This window comes from Elephas maximus, chromosome 10, assembly GCF_024166365.1.
Source record: "Elephas maximus indicus isolate mEleMax1 chromosome 10, mEleMax1 primary haplotype, whole genome shotgun sequence".
Lineage (NCBI taxonomy): Eukaryota > Metazoa > Chordata > Mammalia > Proboscidea > Elephantidae > Elephas > Elephas maximus.
In genome coordinates, this window is record NC_064828.1 from 15376294 (window position 1) to 15393067 (window position 16774).

The 16774-nt window shown below is 36.4% G+C and overlaps 1 protein-coding gene across 2 annotated transcripts in view; it reads right to left on the bottom strand.

The window, feature by feature from the left end:
• KNL1 (kinetochore scaffold 1) overlaps nt 1-16774 on the bottom strand; it is a 59952-nt gene that overhangs the window by 26317 nt on the left and 16861 nt on the right. For both annotated transcript variants that reach the window (XM_049898618.1, XM_049898619.1), the window contains exons 6-11: nt 12941-12993; nt 12663-12696; nt 10509-10546; nt 8536-8588; nt 1883-7651; nt 24-162 (exon numbers count right to left, since the gene is read on the bottom strand). In XM_049898618.1, the coding sequence (XP_049754575.1) occupies nt 24-162; nt 1883-7651; nt 8536-8588; nt 10509-10546; nt 12663-12696; nt 12941-12993 (6086 nt within the window). The remainder of the gene's footprint in view (nt 1-23; nt 163-1882; nt 7652-8535; nt 8589-10508; nt 10547-12662; nt 12697-12940; nt 12994-16774) is intronic.

Here is a 16774-nt window from a genome sequence, read left to right on the forward strand (position 1 = left end):
TTTAGTCTGTATGAAGATCTTACTGCTAAAGTCCAGAGAAGTCCCATCAGCCTTGATTGAATCCAGAGAGCTACTGCAACTAGGTGGGGTCCTGCTCAGGCTTTTCGTCAATATAACGTTGGCACTTTTATCTATATCCCCTTCAGTATGGTGATCAAATATCTGAAATTATTAATTAAGGCATATCATGAGTATGAAATTATGGTACTGTATGCTTCTAATAATTGTTTGTTGAACACTAACAGAAATATTGTTTCTAAAATAAAATTTAGCTATTAAAAAAATCAAGCCAAAACTGGTGGCTGTTGAGTCAATTCTAACTCATAGTGACCCTACAGAGCAGAGTAGAACTGTCCCATAGGGTTTCTGAGGAACGGCTGGTGGATTCGAACTGCTGACCTTTTGGTTAGCAGCCCTAGCTCTTAACCACTGTGCCACCAGGGCTCCAAATTTAGCTATAAATCATACGAAACATCTTAGTAACGAATCAGAATAAGTAACAGGGATAACTTAGGCCTTTAATTAGGTTTATAACAAGAGTAATTTTATTTAAAAATATATACAAATAACGTTATGCATGATATTGTGTAAGTAAATTGTTTCTCAAATGTATGCAAGTTATAGCCAGATCCTATGAGTTACCAAATGTTGACCTATCCAGTTATTCAATTATTAGCAACCAGGGTCAAAGGCACCACAGTGCACAAAACCAGAGTTCCATCTACATAGAATATTGGCTATATATGGTGTCCCTGGCAGAATGCAGAGAAGAAACTTATTTCCAGGCTTTAGTACTTCCATCCCCAGCTGACGAAAAATCTTATGGCTGAAGTAAAAAAAGTCACATGGTCCTGCTTTTTCTCATTTTAACCATTTGATTTCACAGCCTTAAAAGTCATCTTCATCTATCTCCTTATGTATGTTTTTCAAGGACAACATATTCTAAATGCTAGAAGCTCCATGAGACCAGGGTTTTGTCTGTGTATTTCCAGTGATGCGTTCCTAGCACCTAGCACCTAAAATAGCACCTGGGATATAGCAGACCCTCAATATTTATTGAACAAATAAACAGAATACTAATTTTCATAGAAGCTGTTCAAGTCATTTAAATTTTATATTATTATTACTACTTTCTCAAAGCTTCGTAGACTAACCAATTATTTCTTATTGATCATATTTTATAGAACCACTATGGATATTTCCCTATGACCTCATCTTCTAAGCTTGTATTTCTTAACAGAGTTTAAACTTTGTTTTCTATTTTTCATGACCCTCTGTTGCTTTCTAAGCTTTATTTTCCCACCTATAAATCTTTAGCTTGAGTGAAAGGTTTCTCAAGTTACCTAAATCAGTGTTTCTCAACTTAAAAAAAAATCTTTGCCTTCTTTTAATAAACACAAACTTTCACTCACTTCACTTTGAGACACTGGGTTTGACACAGGCATTCCTGCATCCACTAAAGAAAAGGACTCTCTGCTTCTATACATATCCTCATTAGCCAAGAAAATTCAGTCAAGCTTTTTACATTGTTTGTATAATGGAAAGGGGTTTTACTCCCCAAATATTTACAGCACTGAAGATGATTTTTCAAACTACATATACCCTGCCCGACGATTCTTATATGCAAAGCCATTGACAAATCACCAGAGGTGACACAATATTTAGAATTAACTACACAATTTCAACATGAGTTAATTTTTGTACTACATTCTATTTCATTTTTCTGTGTCTGTCACTTTAAATTGTTTCTAAGTCTAGGTGTTAGTTAATTAATCTCTGAAGGTTCTACATAGGAATATTTCTCTAGCCCTCTAATTGGAAATAATTAACTGCTGACTAAAATTAAAATTAAGAACATTCCTTTGTTTAAGACAGAACTCACCTGCTGGTCTTGTGCAGTATCACTAAGCTTAATCTCATTTTTCCTGATTTTTTTCTCATTTTGAATATCATCATCTTCTTCTTGTACCCAAGTTCTTTTTTGACTGGTGTAGGTTTCTTCTGCTTTATTTTCAGATGGTGAAATCTCTTTTTGGTATGTCTCAATGAAAGTCTTTTCTTCAGTTTCTATGCTGATTGAGTCTGAGGAATTCATCTCAGGATACGTAGGAAGATTTTCTTCATTTATATATTGAGATGGACTTAAGTTCAGCTTAGCTGCAACAACCCCAATGCCTGAATCTTTGCTAAAGACTGGCTGAGTTTCTAAGTGATTTAAATCCGTTGTGTCAGCTGGAATCTGCTCCAGGTCGTCTATACCAGTGACACTACGATTTCTCTTGTTTGGCAATCTGGGCAAAAAGATTCCCAAAGAACATTTCCTCACTTTATTTTTATCTTTTATGACTGTCATTAATGGTACAGAGTTGGTTTCGGCACCAATGTGAGAATTTTTATCTTCTTCATTTCTATCATCTTTCGCATTGGTGCACACTATGTCAGTATTATGTTTGTCTGTGGCTTGCACTATAGTCACATCATGGGGGGCCTTATTTGCTAAATGAGGTAACTGTTCTGGAGGAGGTGGTATATGAACAATTTGCAAATCTAAAACATCCTCAGTTTTTCCATTCAAATTATTCAGATTAGGTTTGATACTACTAAAACTTGGAACGCCAGATGGAATCGCAGTATCTGATGGTTCTCTAAGACCAGCAGGGGTTTGATCGACTTGCCTAGCCAAGTCTGAGTTACTGTGGCAATCTGTGTCTCTACCACATTTAGCTGTCTGCGTATTTTCCTTCGATTCTTTTTTATAGGCTATAGTAAACTGTTTCTCATTATTCAGCATTGTGGGCTCATTTTCACATGTGGGCACAGAGGAATTTCCTACAGCAATATTTAAATTCTTATATTCAGCTTTAGATGACATCATTTCATCTTTACTGACAATATTTTGTCCTTCTTGAGGTAATGGAGGTAGCCGAGTTGAGAGATGAGCCTGAGAGTCAGCACAAACGCCAACAAAGGTCTTCTGTAAATCATGTTCTGCATTATCAACAAACTCTTCCATCTGGTGATTTAGAAGCTTAAAAGATACTCGCTTTGAATTAGCTTTAGTAATCTCCCCCAGATCTTGACTACCTGCTAAAATTTGATTAGCTGGTAGATTTCGGGGGTCCTTAACCAGATCTTCTTGATCTTTGAATGGTGTTATGACACAGTCTAAGTGTCCTTTGGTATTGGTCTGAGTACCTTCTGTTTTCTCTAACAAAGGACAAGGAGCAGAGATAGGTGATTCCTCAGATTTCAAGTAATATTCAGCTGCCAAATTGTTTGCATAAGCAAGATCACTTTGCATTGGGCAATTACTGGCTCTTTCCTTATCTTTATCACACAAGGACATGATATTCCCCTCTAAATCATCAACATGGGAAATTACACTTGGTAAATCGGAATAATTATCACTGGATCTATAAGTAACAGTTGCACGATTGCTTGTAAAATCCACATTTCTTCTATCTGTACTATTTAAGTGACAACTTTCACTTTTGGCTTTTTCCGATGTAGGGGCCCAATCTACAACCTTCTCCACGAGCTCTTCATCTGCAGCAGTGCTATGGAATTTGGTAATTTTCATCTCACCTTGATCCCCTGTCAATGTATTAGTAGGAACAAGGGGTACCATATGATGCTGTTGTTCACTGTGAGAAATGCTTTTGTTTTCCATGGCCAGTGCTTGTTTTTTCGTGATTTCTTGGACAAAGCTGACATCCTTAGGAAGAGAAACACTCAAGTTTTTTTCTGTTGTTATTCCAAATTGAGGGTACTCTTGGAGTATTTTCTCCATGGCTTGACAATCAATGAAAACAGTGTGGGACTTGGTGACTTCTAGATCATTGTGACTATCTACAAACATTACAGTCTTGTCTATAGGCCTAGCAGTTATTTCACCTGATGAGACAAGTTTACGTTCTAAGGCAGTTGTGTGACTTCCAGTGATCTCCATGTCGTCTTGTCCACATGCATACAAAATAGTTTTAGAAGTTCCTGCCAAAGGCATCAAGTGGGAGTCCTCTTTATCTTCTGGGGCACTTTTGTCACTTATTCCCACTATACAACTCTGGGTGATGTCCATATCCTTTTTATCATTCCCTGAAAATGCAACAATCGTATCATTTTTGAGTCTGAGGCTTTTCCTTCTTTGACTTTTGCCTGATAAAGGTTCATTCAGAAATCCTTGCTTTTGAGTATCTTTATCATTTTTCCAAGTTGTTGATTTAGACATTTCTATGTTTTCATCAGCTATAAATGCTACAGCTTTCTCTTGACCACTATGAGACCATTTCCCCTGTAGGGTTAGCTGGCTGCCTTCTGCTGCTGGATGGACACTTTCACCATACTCTGGAAAGAAAACACTTTCCTCATCGGGAGCAGATGTCACTTTTGGTTTTCCTAGGCTTTTCATTTTGGGTAGCTCAAAGTTAGGTCTGACTGGAAACACGGTTCTCTCCTTTGCTTGGTAGTCAATGAAAACAGTGTGGGACTTTGTCATTTCTAGATCATTGTGACTATCTACAAACATTACAGTCTTGTCTATAGGCCTAGCAGTTATTTCACCTGATGAGACAAGTTTACGTTCTAAGGCAGTTGTGTGACTTCCAGTGATCTCCATGTCGTCTTGTCCACATGCATACAAAATAGTTTTAGAAGTTCCTGCCAAAGGCATCAAGTGGGAGTCCTCTTTATCTTCTGGGGCACTTTTGTTACTTATTCCCACTATACAACTCTGGGTGATGTCCATATCCTTTTTATCATTCCCTGAAAATGCAATAGTCTTGTCATTTTTGAGTCTGAGGCTTTTCCTTTTCTGACATTTGCCTGATTGAGGTTCATTCAGAAATCCATGCTTTTGTATGTCTTCCTCATTTTTCCAAGTCGCTGATTTAGACACCTTTATGTTTTCATCAGCTATAAATGCTACAGCTTTCTCTTGACCACTATGAGACCATTTCCCCTGTAGGGTTAGCTGGCTGCCTTTTGCTGCTGGATGGACACTTTCACCATACTCTGGAAAGAAAACACTTTCCTCATCGGGAGCAGATGTCACTTTTGGTTTTCCTAGGCTTTTCATTTTGGGTAGCTCAAAGTTAGGTCTGACTGGAAACACGGTTCTCTCCTTTGCTTGGTAGTCAATGAAAACAGTGTGGGATTTTGTCATTTCTAGATCATTGTGACTATCTAGAAATACAGTCTTGTCAGTAGGCCTGGTAGTTACTTCATCTGGTGAGGGAGTTTTACATTCTAAGGCAGTTGTGTGACTTCTAGTGATCTCCATGTCATCTTGCCCACACGCGTACAAAATAGTTTTAGAAGTTCCTGCCAAAGGCACCAAATAGGAATCATATTCATCTAATAAAGGTCTATGGTTTATTTCTACTGTATAACTCTTGGTGATATCCATATCATTCTCACCACTCTCTGAAAATACAATAGTCTTATCAATTTTTAGTCTGCCAACACTTTTCCTTCCACAAGTTTTGACATTTTGCTTTTCATTCAGAAATCCAGGTTTCTGCACAGTTTTGTCCTCCAATACTTCTGTATCATTAGACACAAAGACTCCAGTTTTTTCTACAGGATTTTTACTACATTTTTCAACTTTTACAGCTCTCTGTTTGCTCACTGCTTTTAGCTGACTGTTAGTACGTTCTAAATTAGTCTCACCAAATTCTTGCACTTCAGAAGGGTGAAATCCAATGACAATAGTATGACTTTTTGTTAAATCCATACTTTGTTCCTCCATTGGACAATTACTAATCTTGTCATGAGAACAGCTAGGTGTGGGACTGTCTAAACTTTTCCTCGGTGGCTCAGGAAGTTTAGAATTCTCACCTGGTACAGATACTACTGTATGGCTGTTAACAGTAGTATTACGGTTTTTTATGAGTGCTTGTCCTTCTGATGAAAATAAAGGGTCTGTAGTAGAAAATAAAGATTGCTCACATGAAACTATACTTCTATTATCTCCCAGTGCTACTTGTTCATCAAGATCTCTAACAGAGGAGATAATATTACGGGTTTTTGATATGTTCTGGTTACAACTAACTGACTGAGGAGAATCTTTATCAAGATTGGGTGAAATCTTCAAAATCTGATCTATTTCTTTGCTCCACGTAGTGGTTAAGATGTTTTCAGATACCACCACATTTGGTTGTGGGGGTGGTTTGTTATGATATTTAGTCATTTTTTCCCGTTCAACTGAAAGGCTTTTGCTGGGAGAGTGAGATTTACTAGTAATCTCAGGTGCTAGCTTATAAGATGCAAGAGGAGTTTGGCTTCCTAAGTTACCTGTGTGACATTTAGTCAAATCCATATCTTCATCTGTTAAGAGTTTAGTCTTTCTGTCAGTCAATGAAATAGACAATGAATTTGCTAGGCTCTGCTGTAATCTTTCCTTAGACACATGAGGAACTGAGCTACAATTTACAACCATTTTCCCATTCTCTGCCACAGTTATGTGACTTTGGAGCATCATTTCTTTTTCAGATATTGGTGCAGCTGTTATTTGAACATTTGTCTGATCTTGTTTAAAAATCTGATTATCTATAGCAACTGTGTGACTTTTGGTAATATCCATGCTATCCTCTTCTGAATAAAAAGTTTTTTCTGTGACAAGAGAGATGGCATCTGAATTGGAACAATAATTACCATCATGTTTTAGTAAAATTTTCTCTTCTCTCATGCTTGGGAGACATTTGGTCAGTTCCATGGCATCACTACAACTAGAATAAAAAACTGTCTTATAATCTTGAACAGCCGAACTGGAACATGTAGATTCTGAGATCATAGCCAAACTTTTACGATCTTGGTTACAAGTCTGTGTGACTGTGTGAGTTTCTGCTCCCATAATATGACTTCTGGTAATACGTATTTCATCTTCAGGGCCTAAGGTAGAATCTTGAAATGCCGCATTCAGCTTATTCTGAAAGACTTTCTTCTTTCCTGGAGAGTTAGCTCCATGGCCTGTTGTAACATCCATCCTGACATCCTGAATTTGATTTTCTATTTCAGATAAATTATCTGCTGAGGGTAAAATCTGTACAGTGTGGTTACTTGTCAAGTCCATAAAGTCACTGCCATAAATTGTAATATCATCACTTTTAACTTCCCTTAAGCTGGACTTACTGGATATAGGAACCAAAGTCTGAATATTGGCTGTATGACACTGGGTGAAATTCATCCCATCATCTTGTTCTCTAAAGATTCTAGTCCTATTACTGCTATTCTCATCTACATTAAGAGATACGCCCATTTGATGTATAGAAGAGGCATTCTCTGATCCTTTGGCATGAACGAATAGCTCACAATTTTCTTTATCAGACCCTTTAGAAGGAGAAGCATTTGATTTTCCCAATTTCAATCTTTTTATAAAGTCACTGAAATTTATTTTCTTTTCTGAAGAAGTATTTTGATCTATGGAAACATTTAATTCTTTTCTCACTTCTGATTCTTCAGCATGGAGCTTTAAGCTAGCCAGAAATGATTTGGTATCTATCTTGATGGACTTTTCAGTTTTGGTACAATCTAAAAGGCCTTTGGAAATCATCACAGTGTGACTTGCTGTCAGCTCCATCTGATTTTCATCTGAAGAGATGATTGTCTGCTCATTTTCATGTTTCCTTCCATGGTTGTGTTCTGTAGTTGAAAACTATAATGGAAGCAAATAACAAGAGATCAAACCAAAAGCAAAATAGTTTTTTAAAGGTATTATACAACGTGTACAACAACATATAAATAAATAATCTTTAATGATGGTTTCATGAAACACAGGTTTGTTTGACTCAATGGTATGGTGTGTACCAAGTAATTTGTTATTAATGACTTTTCTAATGTCTATGAATAATTTACTTTTTAATGTTTTGGGGGGAGCCCTGGTGGTGCAGTGGCTTAAGAGCTACAGCTACTAACCAAAAGGTCGAATCCAGTTCAAATCCACCAGCTGCTCCTTGGAAACCCTATGAGGCAGTTCTACTCTATCCTATAGGGTTGCTATAAGTCAGAATTGACTCAAGGTTAGTTATACAGCTAAAAGTAAAAAAGACTGACAACACCAAATAGTCATGCTGAAAAATATTATACTCTGCTCTTGGGAATTGGGTTCTCTTTGAGTCTTAATGCAGAGGTCTTATTTGTCCTTACAATAATTAGTCTAATTCCTTGCTACTCAAAGTGTTGGTCTGTGGACTTGTGCACTAGCATCACTTAAGACATTGTTAGAAATACAGAATCTTAGGACCTACCCCATATCTACCAGGTAAGAATCTATATTTGAACAAAATTCTTTGGTGATTCCTATGCTCATTAAACTTTGAGAAGTCTTGGTATAATTAATACATCTCCCTATTACCTAAACTGATAGTGATTTCATTATCTTTAGTTAAGAAGTAAGATGGGAAGTTTTTCTAGTCTATGCTGGTCTATTTCAGTAAGCCATTCCTAAGTCATGCCATTATCATTAAAAAAAATTTTTTTTTAATAAGTTTGAGTTGTCAAGAAAGGTTAAGATATGAAGGCACTTGCATGAACACATACCTCTCTCTGTTGCATCTGGTTTTGAATGGGGGCACAAAGCAATGTGTTCATCCCTATTGAGAAAAAAAGAAAAAAATTATAGTCAGTAACTTAAACATTACATATTACCAGGGGCCTAATTTTCTCTCCTTAGATTCTTCATCAGTTATAGGTATTTACTGAGGCTGTTCATAAGAATTATTATACTTATTAAGACTTTTAATGGTCCTGTCTTAGTGCCAGAGTGATCCTCCATGTGATTAAAATCTTTTTTAGAACATGGTAAAGGCTTTAAAGGCTATGACTGGTGGAAATTTTAGACTACTTTTTTTTTCTTTCAATTATTCATTTTTATTTCCTGGTAATTAGAGGTTACATTATGAAGAGTACCAAGCGATGAGACTAAAAGGGCAAGATTTTGAAAGGTCCATTCTGTGTGAAGGAATCTAGATGTTCCCAGGATGACATATGCATTTTATAAAAAATAATTCCCGAGAAGAAGAAGAAAGTAAATTCAAAAGAAGACAGTCAATGAGGAAGCTACGACAATAATTCAGATACAACCATGATGAGAGTTTATGCTAGGGTACAAGGCAATGAGAATGGAAAAAAGGGATTAGACTCAAGACATTTTAGAGTTGAAATATAATGGTATAGGTAACAAACTGGACTTTGGAAATAAGGAAGGGATTGAAGACGGTATTCTGAAACGAAATACATTTTAAAATACTTAAGTTTAAAGGCAAATCTTTATAACATTTTAAAGATTTATGGCAACTTCAAGTGTATATGATGACATAGGTATAGGCTTTTTACCAAAATCTTTACTTATACACCAGGCTTCCATTCATTGATTCAATAAATACTGACTCAGAATTTATTATGGGCCAAAAACTGAGCTACCACTGAGGCACAAAAAAAGAACAAGACAAATATGCTGGCCTCAAGGAGCTTATGAGAGCTGGAAGTAAATCCCTAAAATACAATGTGATAAATTCTATAACAGGCTGAAGAATAAAAGCCATGCTGTGAGAGCACAGAAGAGTGTGGTTTTGTCAGAGAAGGCTCCATCTAAGTCAGTGTCACTTAAAGTATGGTGCCAGTCTGTGAACTGCTTGTTACCAATTCACGGTAAGAAGCTCGTAGCAAATGTAAATCACATACTACTTCCTTTGTTTAAGAAAGCCTTGCTAAGAAAAAAATGGCAGCTAAACCAAACAAGCGGCTCAGTGTCATAGGTGATTTACATTCTAGCACAAGCTCTTTTTCTGCAATGGATTGTAACAGTTTGTGGACAGGCTATTTTGAATAGCACTGAAGTAGAATCTTGGTAATGAGAAGATAGCTAGGCAAATTAGAGAAGGAAAAACACCTTAAGTAGAGGAAATAGTATTTACAAATGCATAGAGGCAGAAAACAAGTCTACGGAGCGAGCTGTAATTACCTCATCATGGGCTAGAACATAGGATATTTGAAGGGATTTTTAAGTCAGTTCTAAGGAGTATGGGCTTTATGTTGTATACAAAAAAAGTACCATTGAACAATTTTAAGCTAGGAGGTAATACATCAGATTTAGAAATATGTATAATGGTTTGGAAGGGTAAGAAACAAAATACAACAGTCCAAGAAAGAGTAATACGAACTTAAAGCAGTGGCATAAGAATAGGGAGTAGTTCACAGATTTGCAAGTCACGTAGGAGGCAGAATAGAGAGAAAGTAGGGCCAAAAGGATCTGCAGAGTGAAGGAAAAATTTGAAATGATGCCTTTATTTCTGATTTGAGTAAATGACTGAATACATGAAAGTCCAAGATACAGAAAATAAGAGGACCATCAGGTTTGAGAGAAATAGTGAATTTTTGAAACTCTAAAGCCTTTGCGTAAAAAACAAAGGTTTCTTCACATACTTTTTATTTCATGGTTCTTGTGTACATTACCGAGGAATCCGATACAGGAAAAAGTGTATGGTATAAAAAGTATTCTGGTTCATACTCACCAGTAATCTCCCAGTGATTATCTTCTGAATTTTTATTCCTAAAAATTAAAAAATTTTCATAACGTATTTGTTGTTATCAGCTGCCATCATGTTGATTCCGACACATGATGACCCCATTAATGTAGAATACAACTACTCCATAGGGTTTTTAAGGCTGTAGTCTTTCAGAAGCAGATCACCAGGCCTGTCTTCCAAGGCATCTCCGGGTTGGTTTGAACTGCCAGCCTTTAGGCTAGCAGTCAAGTGCTTAACCATTTGAGCCAAGGGAGCCCTGGTGGTGCAGTGGTTAAAGAAGTTGGCTGCTAACCGAAAGGTTGGCAGTGCAAACACACCAGCAACACTGTGGAAGAAAGATGTGGCAGACTGCTCCCATAAAAGATTATAGCCTTGGAAGCCCTATGGCACAGTTCTACTCTGACCTATAGGGTCACTAGAAGTTGGAATCGACTTTGGCAGTGGGTTTGGTTTGGTTTGGTTGGGACTCCTAATAGTGTATACTCAAAATAATTAACAAGAATCACAGCATTTGACTAAATAAATGTTGACACAGACATATAATAGATTATAATAGACTATGGTAGACCTATACATTATGACATAGGAAATGCTACAAAACATTTTATTAAGTGATCCCATTTTTGTTTTGCTTAAAAAAAAAAAAAAAACCTAGATATAAACATGAAAAAAAATTTTATGTATATATATAAACATGCGCTTGTATGTATATAGGAAAGCTGGTGGCCTAGTGGTTAAGAGTTGGGCTATTAACCAAAAGGTCAGCAGTTCGAATCCACCAGGTGCTCATTGGAAATCCTATGGAGCAGTTCCACTTTCTCCTATAGGGTGGCTATGAATTGGAATTGACTCAGTGGCAATGGGTTTGGTATTCTGGATATAAATAGAAAATTTCGCAGAGACACTCAAAATTATCAACAGTGGTTTATCTACGGGGAGTGGACCACCTGAGGAAAAGGGAGTAGGTTTTTACTTTTTACTTGATGCCCCCTGTACCTTTTTGAAACTATGAATACTATTCCTTTGGTCTCTTCATTTCTCAACATTTTAATCAAAAAAAATTTTTTGATAGGTAATACATTCACATAGTTCTAAATTAATAAAGCACCAAAGTCTCCCTTCCAACATGAATCTTCTAGCCATCTAGCTCCTTTCTCTGTATGCAGTCAATCATACCAGTTCCTCGTGATCCTTCCAGAGATATCCTGTGCACATATAAGTCAATACAGATACGTGTGCCTTGTATATATGCATATACACATGTGTGTAAATATATATAAACACCTACACATATGTACATGTATACACACACATGCCCCACACACTTCGTTTTGCATCTTGCCTTTCACTCTAAGTAATACGGCTTAGAGACTTTTCTATATCAGTACGTTAAGAAAATCTTTTCTTTTCCCCCCGCTGCATACTAGTCAATTATATGGAAATTTTACAATTTATTTAACCAGTCTCTTACTGATGGATCCTTCAAACCTTGTGCTATTATAAGAAATAATGTTGCAGTGAATAACAAACATTACATTCATTACAAATATTACAAGTATATTGATGAAATAAGTTCCCAGACATAAAATTGCCCAGTTAAAGAGCAGGTGCATTTAAATATTTGAACAATTCTGCAAAATTGCCTTCCACAGAGGTTATCCCAATTTATAGTTCCGCTAGTAATTAGTGCCTTTTTACCTATATCCTTAACTAATAAAATAAAATGGGCATCTCTGTATAGTTTTAATTTGTATTTTTCTTATGATGAATGAAGATAAGCATCTTTTTATTTATTCAAGAGTTATTGGTATTTATTTTTCTATGTATTAATATTATGATAAAGATTAATTTAGAAAAATCTGAAAGCTTAGAATTTATTGTTTTGTACAAGCTGATGTATTTTAAGGACTTATATACGAGAGTAGAGTGTTCCACCACTCTATTAAAACTACAAGCTGTGTAATATACCTATTTATCAGATGAAATGCTATACTGAATTCTGCAAAGAATTTGTTTTTGAATTAATTCTAAATATTCCATGAAAGAGACATAAAAAAATATTAAAAAAAAAAACTTCACTCATTTAATAGGAATAAACAACTTCATTTATATAATTTGAACCATAATTTCCTTACTTACTGCATAAGCAGAGCATTTTCTCCTGCTTCTTTTCCTATAAATAAAATAAAAATTAAATTTGTTCAAGGATAAATTGATAAAGCATTAGAAAAATTATGTAAGGATATTGATGACAATAAAAAAAGTATTACCACCCACCCTGCTTCCTACCCCCATGGCTCAAGTTATACATTTAAAGCAGTAAGACAGGAAATGATTTATATCAATTACCTGGTTAGATGGTCACAGTAAAATTTTAAATAAAACAGGTTTAGCAGGAATTGCAGTGACATATTTACCTGCAATTTCTGACTTTCTCGATATTTTTGTATGAGACTCTGCCTGGAATATCCTAGAAGAGAAAAAAAAAAGATTATGGAAAGTTGGCAATTTTCAATTAGACTCTTGATGTTAATTTATAGTCTGTTTTGAGCTAGGTAAAAGTAAAACTTTGATTGCGGTTTCCTCTTTGCTATTTCACGTAGTATTACTTTCTGAAATGTCAAAGTTAGATTACCACAGTAAAATCTGCTATGGTTTTCTAATGAGCTCTGGCCTAATCATTCTTTTATCCTTCTCAATAACCTAAAATACTCATTTAAAACGCTTTTATTAAGCACCCATTACGTGGCTGGTGGAGCCCTGGTGGTACAGTGGTTAGGAGCTATGGCTACTAGTCAAAAGGTCGGCAGTTTAAATCCACCAACCGCTCCTTGGAAACCCTATGGGGCAGTTCTACTCTGTTCTGTAGGGTCACTATGAGTCCGAATCAACTCAACAGCAATAGGCTTGGTTTTGTTTATTAGCCTGGAACTATACTAGAGCCTGGCATTCAATCGCGTGATCCTTGACCTCAAAGAGCTTCCACTGTAAGTAGAGAGCTGGAACAAGCACATAATATTATAAACATCATCTCACTGATTTTTGATATTAATAGTTGAGATAAGGTAGGACCTCAGAGGAAGGGATCCCTTTTTACTGGAATGATCAATAATAAGCTTCATGGAGAAGGTAGCATTGGATATCTGCCTTGAAGAACCTGACCCATTCTATTTTGCTAATATTGAGTACCTCCATTATGCAGAAGCTAATCTTAAATACAAGTAAATCTTACATCAATTACAAAAAAAGCAGCAAACATGTGGGGACCGTGCTCTCAGGGAACATCTAGCTCAATTGGCATAACACAGTTTATAAAGAAAATGTTCTACATTCTACTGTGGTGAGTAGTGCCTGGGGTCTTAAAAGCCTGTGAGCAGCCATCTAGGATACTCCACTGGTCTCACCCCTTTAGGAGCAAGGAAAAATGAAGAAAACCAAAGATAAAAGGGAAAGATTAGTCCACAGCACTAATGGACCACATCTACCACGGCCTCCACCAGACTGAGTCCAGTAGAATTAGATAGTGCCTGGCTACCACCACTGACTGCTCTGACAGGGATTACAATAGAGGGTCCTGGATAGAGCTGGAGAAAAATATAGAACAAAATTCTAACTCAAAAAGAAAGACCAGACTTGCCGGCCTGACAGAGACTGGAGAAACCCTGAGAGTATGGCCCCCAGACACCCTATCAGCTCAGTAATGAAATCACTCCTGAGGTTCACCCTTCAGCCAAAGATTGAACAGGCCCATAATACAAAACAAGACTAAAGGGGCACACCAGCCCTGGAGCAAGGACTAGAAGGCAGGAAGGGACAGGAAAGCTGGTAATAGGGACTCTAATGTTGAGAAGGGAGAGTGTTGACATGTCGTGGGGTGGTTAACCAGCGTCATAAAACAATAGGTGTACTAGCTGTTTAATAAGAAACTAGTTTGTTCTGTAAACCTTCATCAAATGTACAAAAAAAAAAAAAGCAGCTAACATTTACACTGTGCATTTTTACATGCATTTTTAATGCTTACGAAAACTGTCTGACTGCAAACCCTGAGCTCATAACTACAAAGCTGTATTTGACACAACTTTTCTACAAATGAATACAAAATAGAAGCCTTTTTATTCAATATTAACAGGATTAGTAGGTAATTAATTAGCCAAAAAATATCTGTTAAAAATAAGGACTCATACTGATTCATATGTACCTTAAACTTTTTTTTTTAATTAAAACATACATGGATTTTAAGCAAATCTCCTAATGTCAATCCCAGTCCCATACTCTGAGTATGGATTTACTGGTACAGTTTTAGTGTATTTAAAGTGGCATAAATACTTTTAAAAAAACTTGAAAAGCAGTAAGAAGTCAGAATGTTAAATTTTTAGGAAGCATTTCCCTTTTAGAATTGTTTCACCCATACCAAATTTGAACATTCACCTTTATCAAGTTTTCCCTAAGCAGTCAATGAAATTTTCATAATTACCTTTCTCTTTCAGCTCATTTTCATTAGTTTATATAATATTAAATTATATAATTACAACAAAAACTTCAACTGAGTAAATAGGATAAACACTTCTTGGTAAGCTTACCTTTCATCTCTTAGGACCCAAAGTTTATGGACATAACAGTATTCAGTGTGCTGTAGGTATCAATATGTTTTACAAGGGAAATGCGGAATTGATAGGTTAATTCTAGCAAGTGGAGACTGTTCGAGAGATTTTACTACAATTGCTTCTGTATCTGGAATCCTGTACTTCCTTTTCAATTAATCTATTTTAACAAAGAATAGCCTTTTTGAAATACTATTTATAAATTGTTCAATGTTATTCAAATTGACACTCTCATTGATAACATTATTGTTACTTCCAGTTGCCGAGTTGGCTCCAACCCATGACACCTTATGTATAACAGAACAAGACATTGTCTGGTCTTGGACCACCTTCTTGACGTTGGTATGTTTGAGTCCATCGTTGCGGCTATTGTGTCAGTCCATCTCGTTGAGGGTTTCTCATGTTTTTTACTTCATCAAACATGATGCTGTTTTCTACTGATTGGTCTTTTCTGATGACATATCCAAAGTAAGTGCTTCTAAGGGACATTCTGGTTGTGTTTCTTCTAAGACTTATCTATTTGTTCTTTTGGCAATTGATGGTATATTCAATATTCTTCACCAGCATCACACTTAGAAGGCATCAATTCTTCTGCCTTCCTTTTCATTATTACTTTCACATGCATGAGGTAATCAGAAAGGCCATGGGTGAGTGAGGTGTACCTTACTCATCAAAGTGACATCTTTGCTTTTTAAAACTTTGAAGAGGTCTTTTGCAGCAAATTTGCCCAATGCAACACATTCTTTGATTTTTTGACTGGTGCTTCCATGGCGTTAATTGCTGATCCAAGTAGAATGTAATTGTTGACAACATCAATTTCTTCTCCATTTGTCATGATGTTCTTTATTGGTCCAGTTGTGAGGATTTTCATTTTCTTCACATTCAGGTTTAATCCCTAATGATGGTTGTAGTCTTTGACCTTCATCAGTAAGTTCTTCAAATCATCTTCATTTTCAGCAAGCAAGGTTGTCTCTCCTGCATATCTCAGGTCTTACAGCAGAGTAATAACATATACCGTCTTATTGTGGCCATGTAATAACATTACAAGCTATGCGAGGACTATTATTTCCATCCTAAAAAGGAGAAAACTGATGCTCTGATAAGTTAAGTGACTGGCAGTAGGAGATGTAGCCACGAGACCAGAAGAACTGGATGGTGCTTGGTAGCCATTACTGAACACTTTGATCAAAGACTCTACAGAAGAATCAAGATCAAAATGGGGGGTGGGGGGATGTGGAACAGAATTTCAGATTCTCATGGAATCCACACTTTCTGCAGCCACTGAGGCTGGATGATCCTCCAAAACTATTGTCTTGAGATAAACTTTAATCCTTAAACTGAAACTATTCCCTGAAGTCATCTTTAAATCAAACAATAGTTTAGCTTAATTAGTAAAGAATGTTTGCCTTGAGCATTGTAGTCTTTTAAAGAATTATCTGTGTCTGATCAATTGGCAACCAAAAAACCAAACCAAAGCCGGTGCTGTCTAATTAGTGGATTCCAACCTACAGTGACCTTATAGGACAGAGTAGAACTGCCCTATGGGGTTTTCAAGGAACGCCGGTAGCTTCGAACTGTCAGCCTTTGGGTTAGCAGCCATAGCTCTTAACTACCATGCCACCAGGGTTCCAAACTGGGAATAAAAAAAAA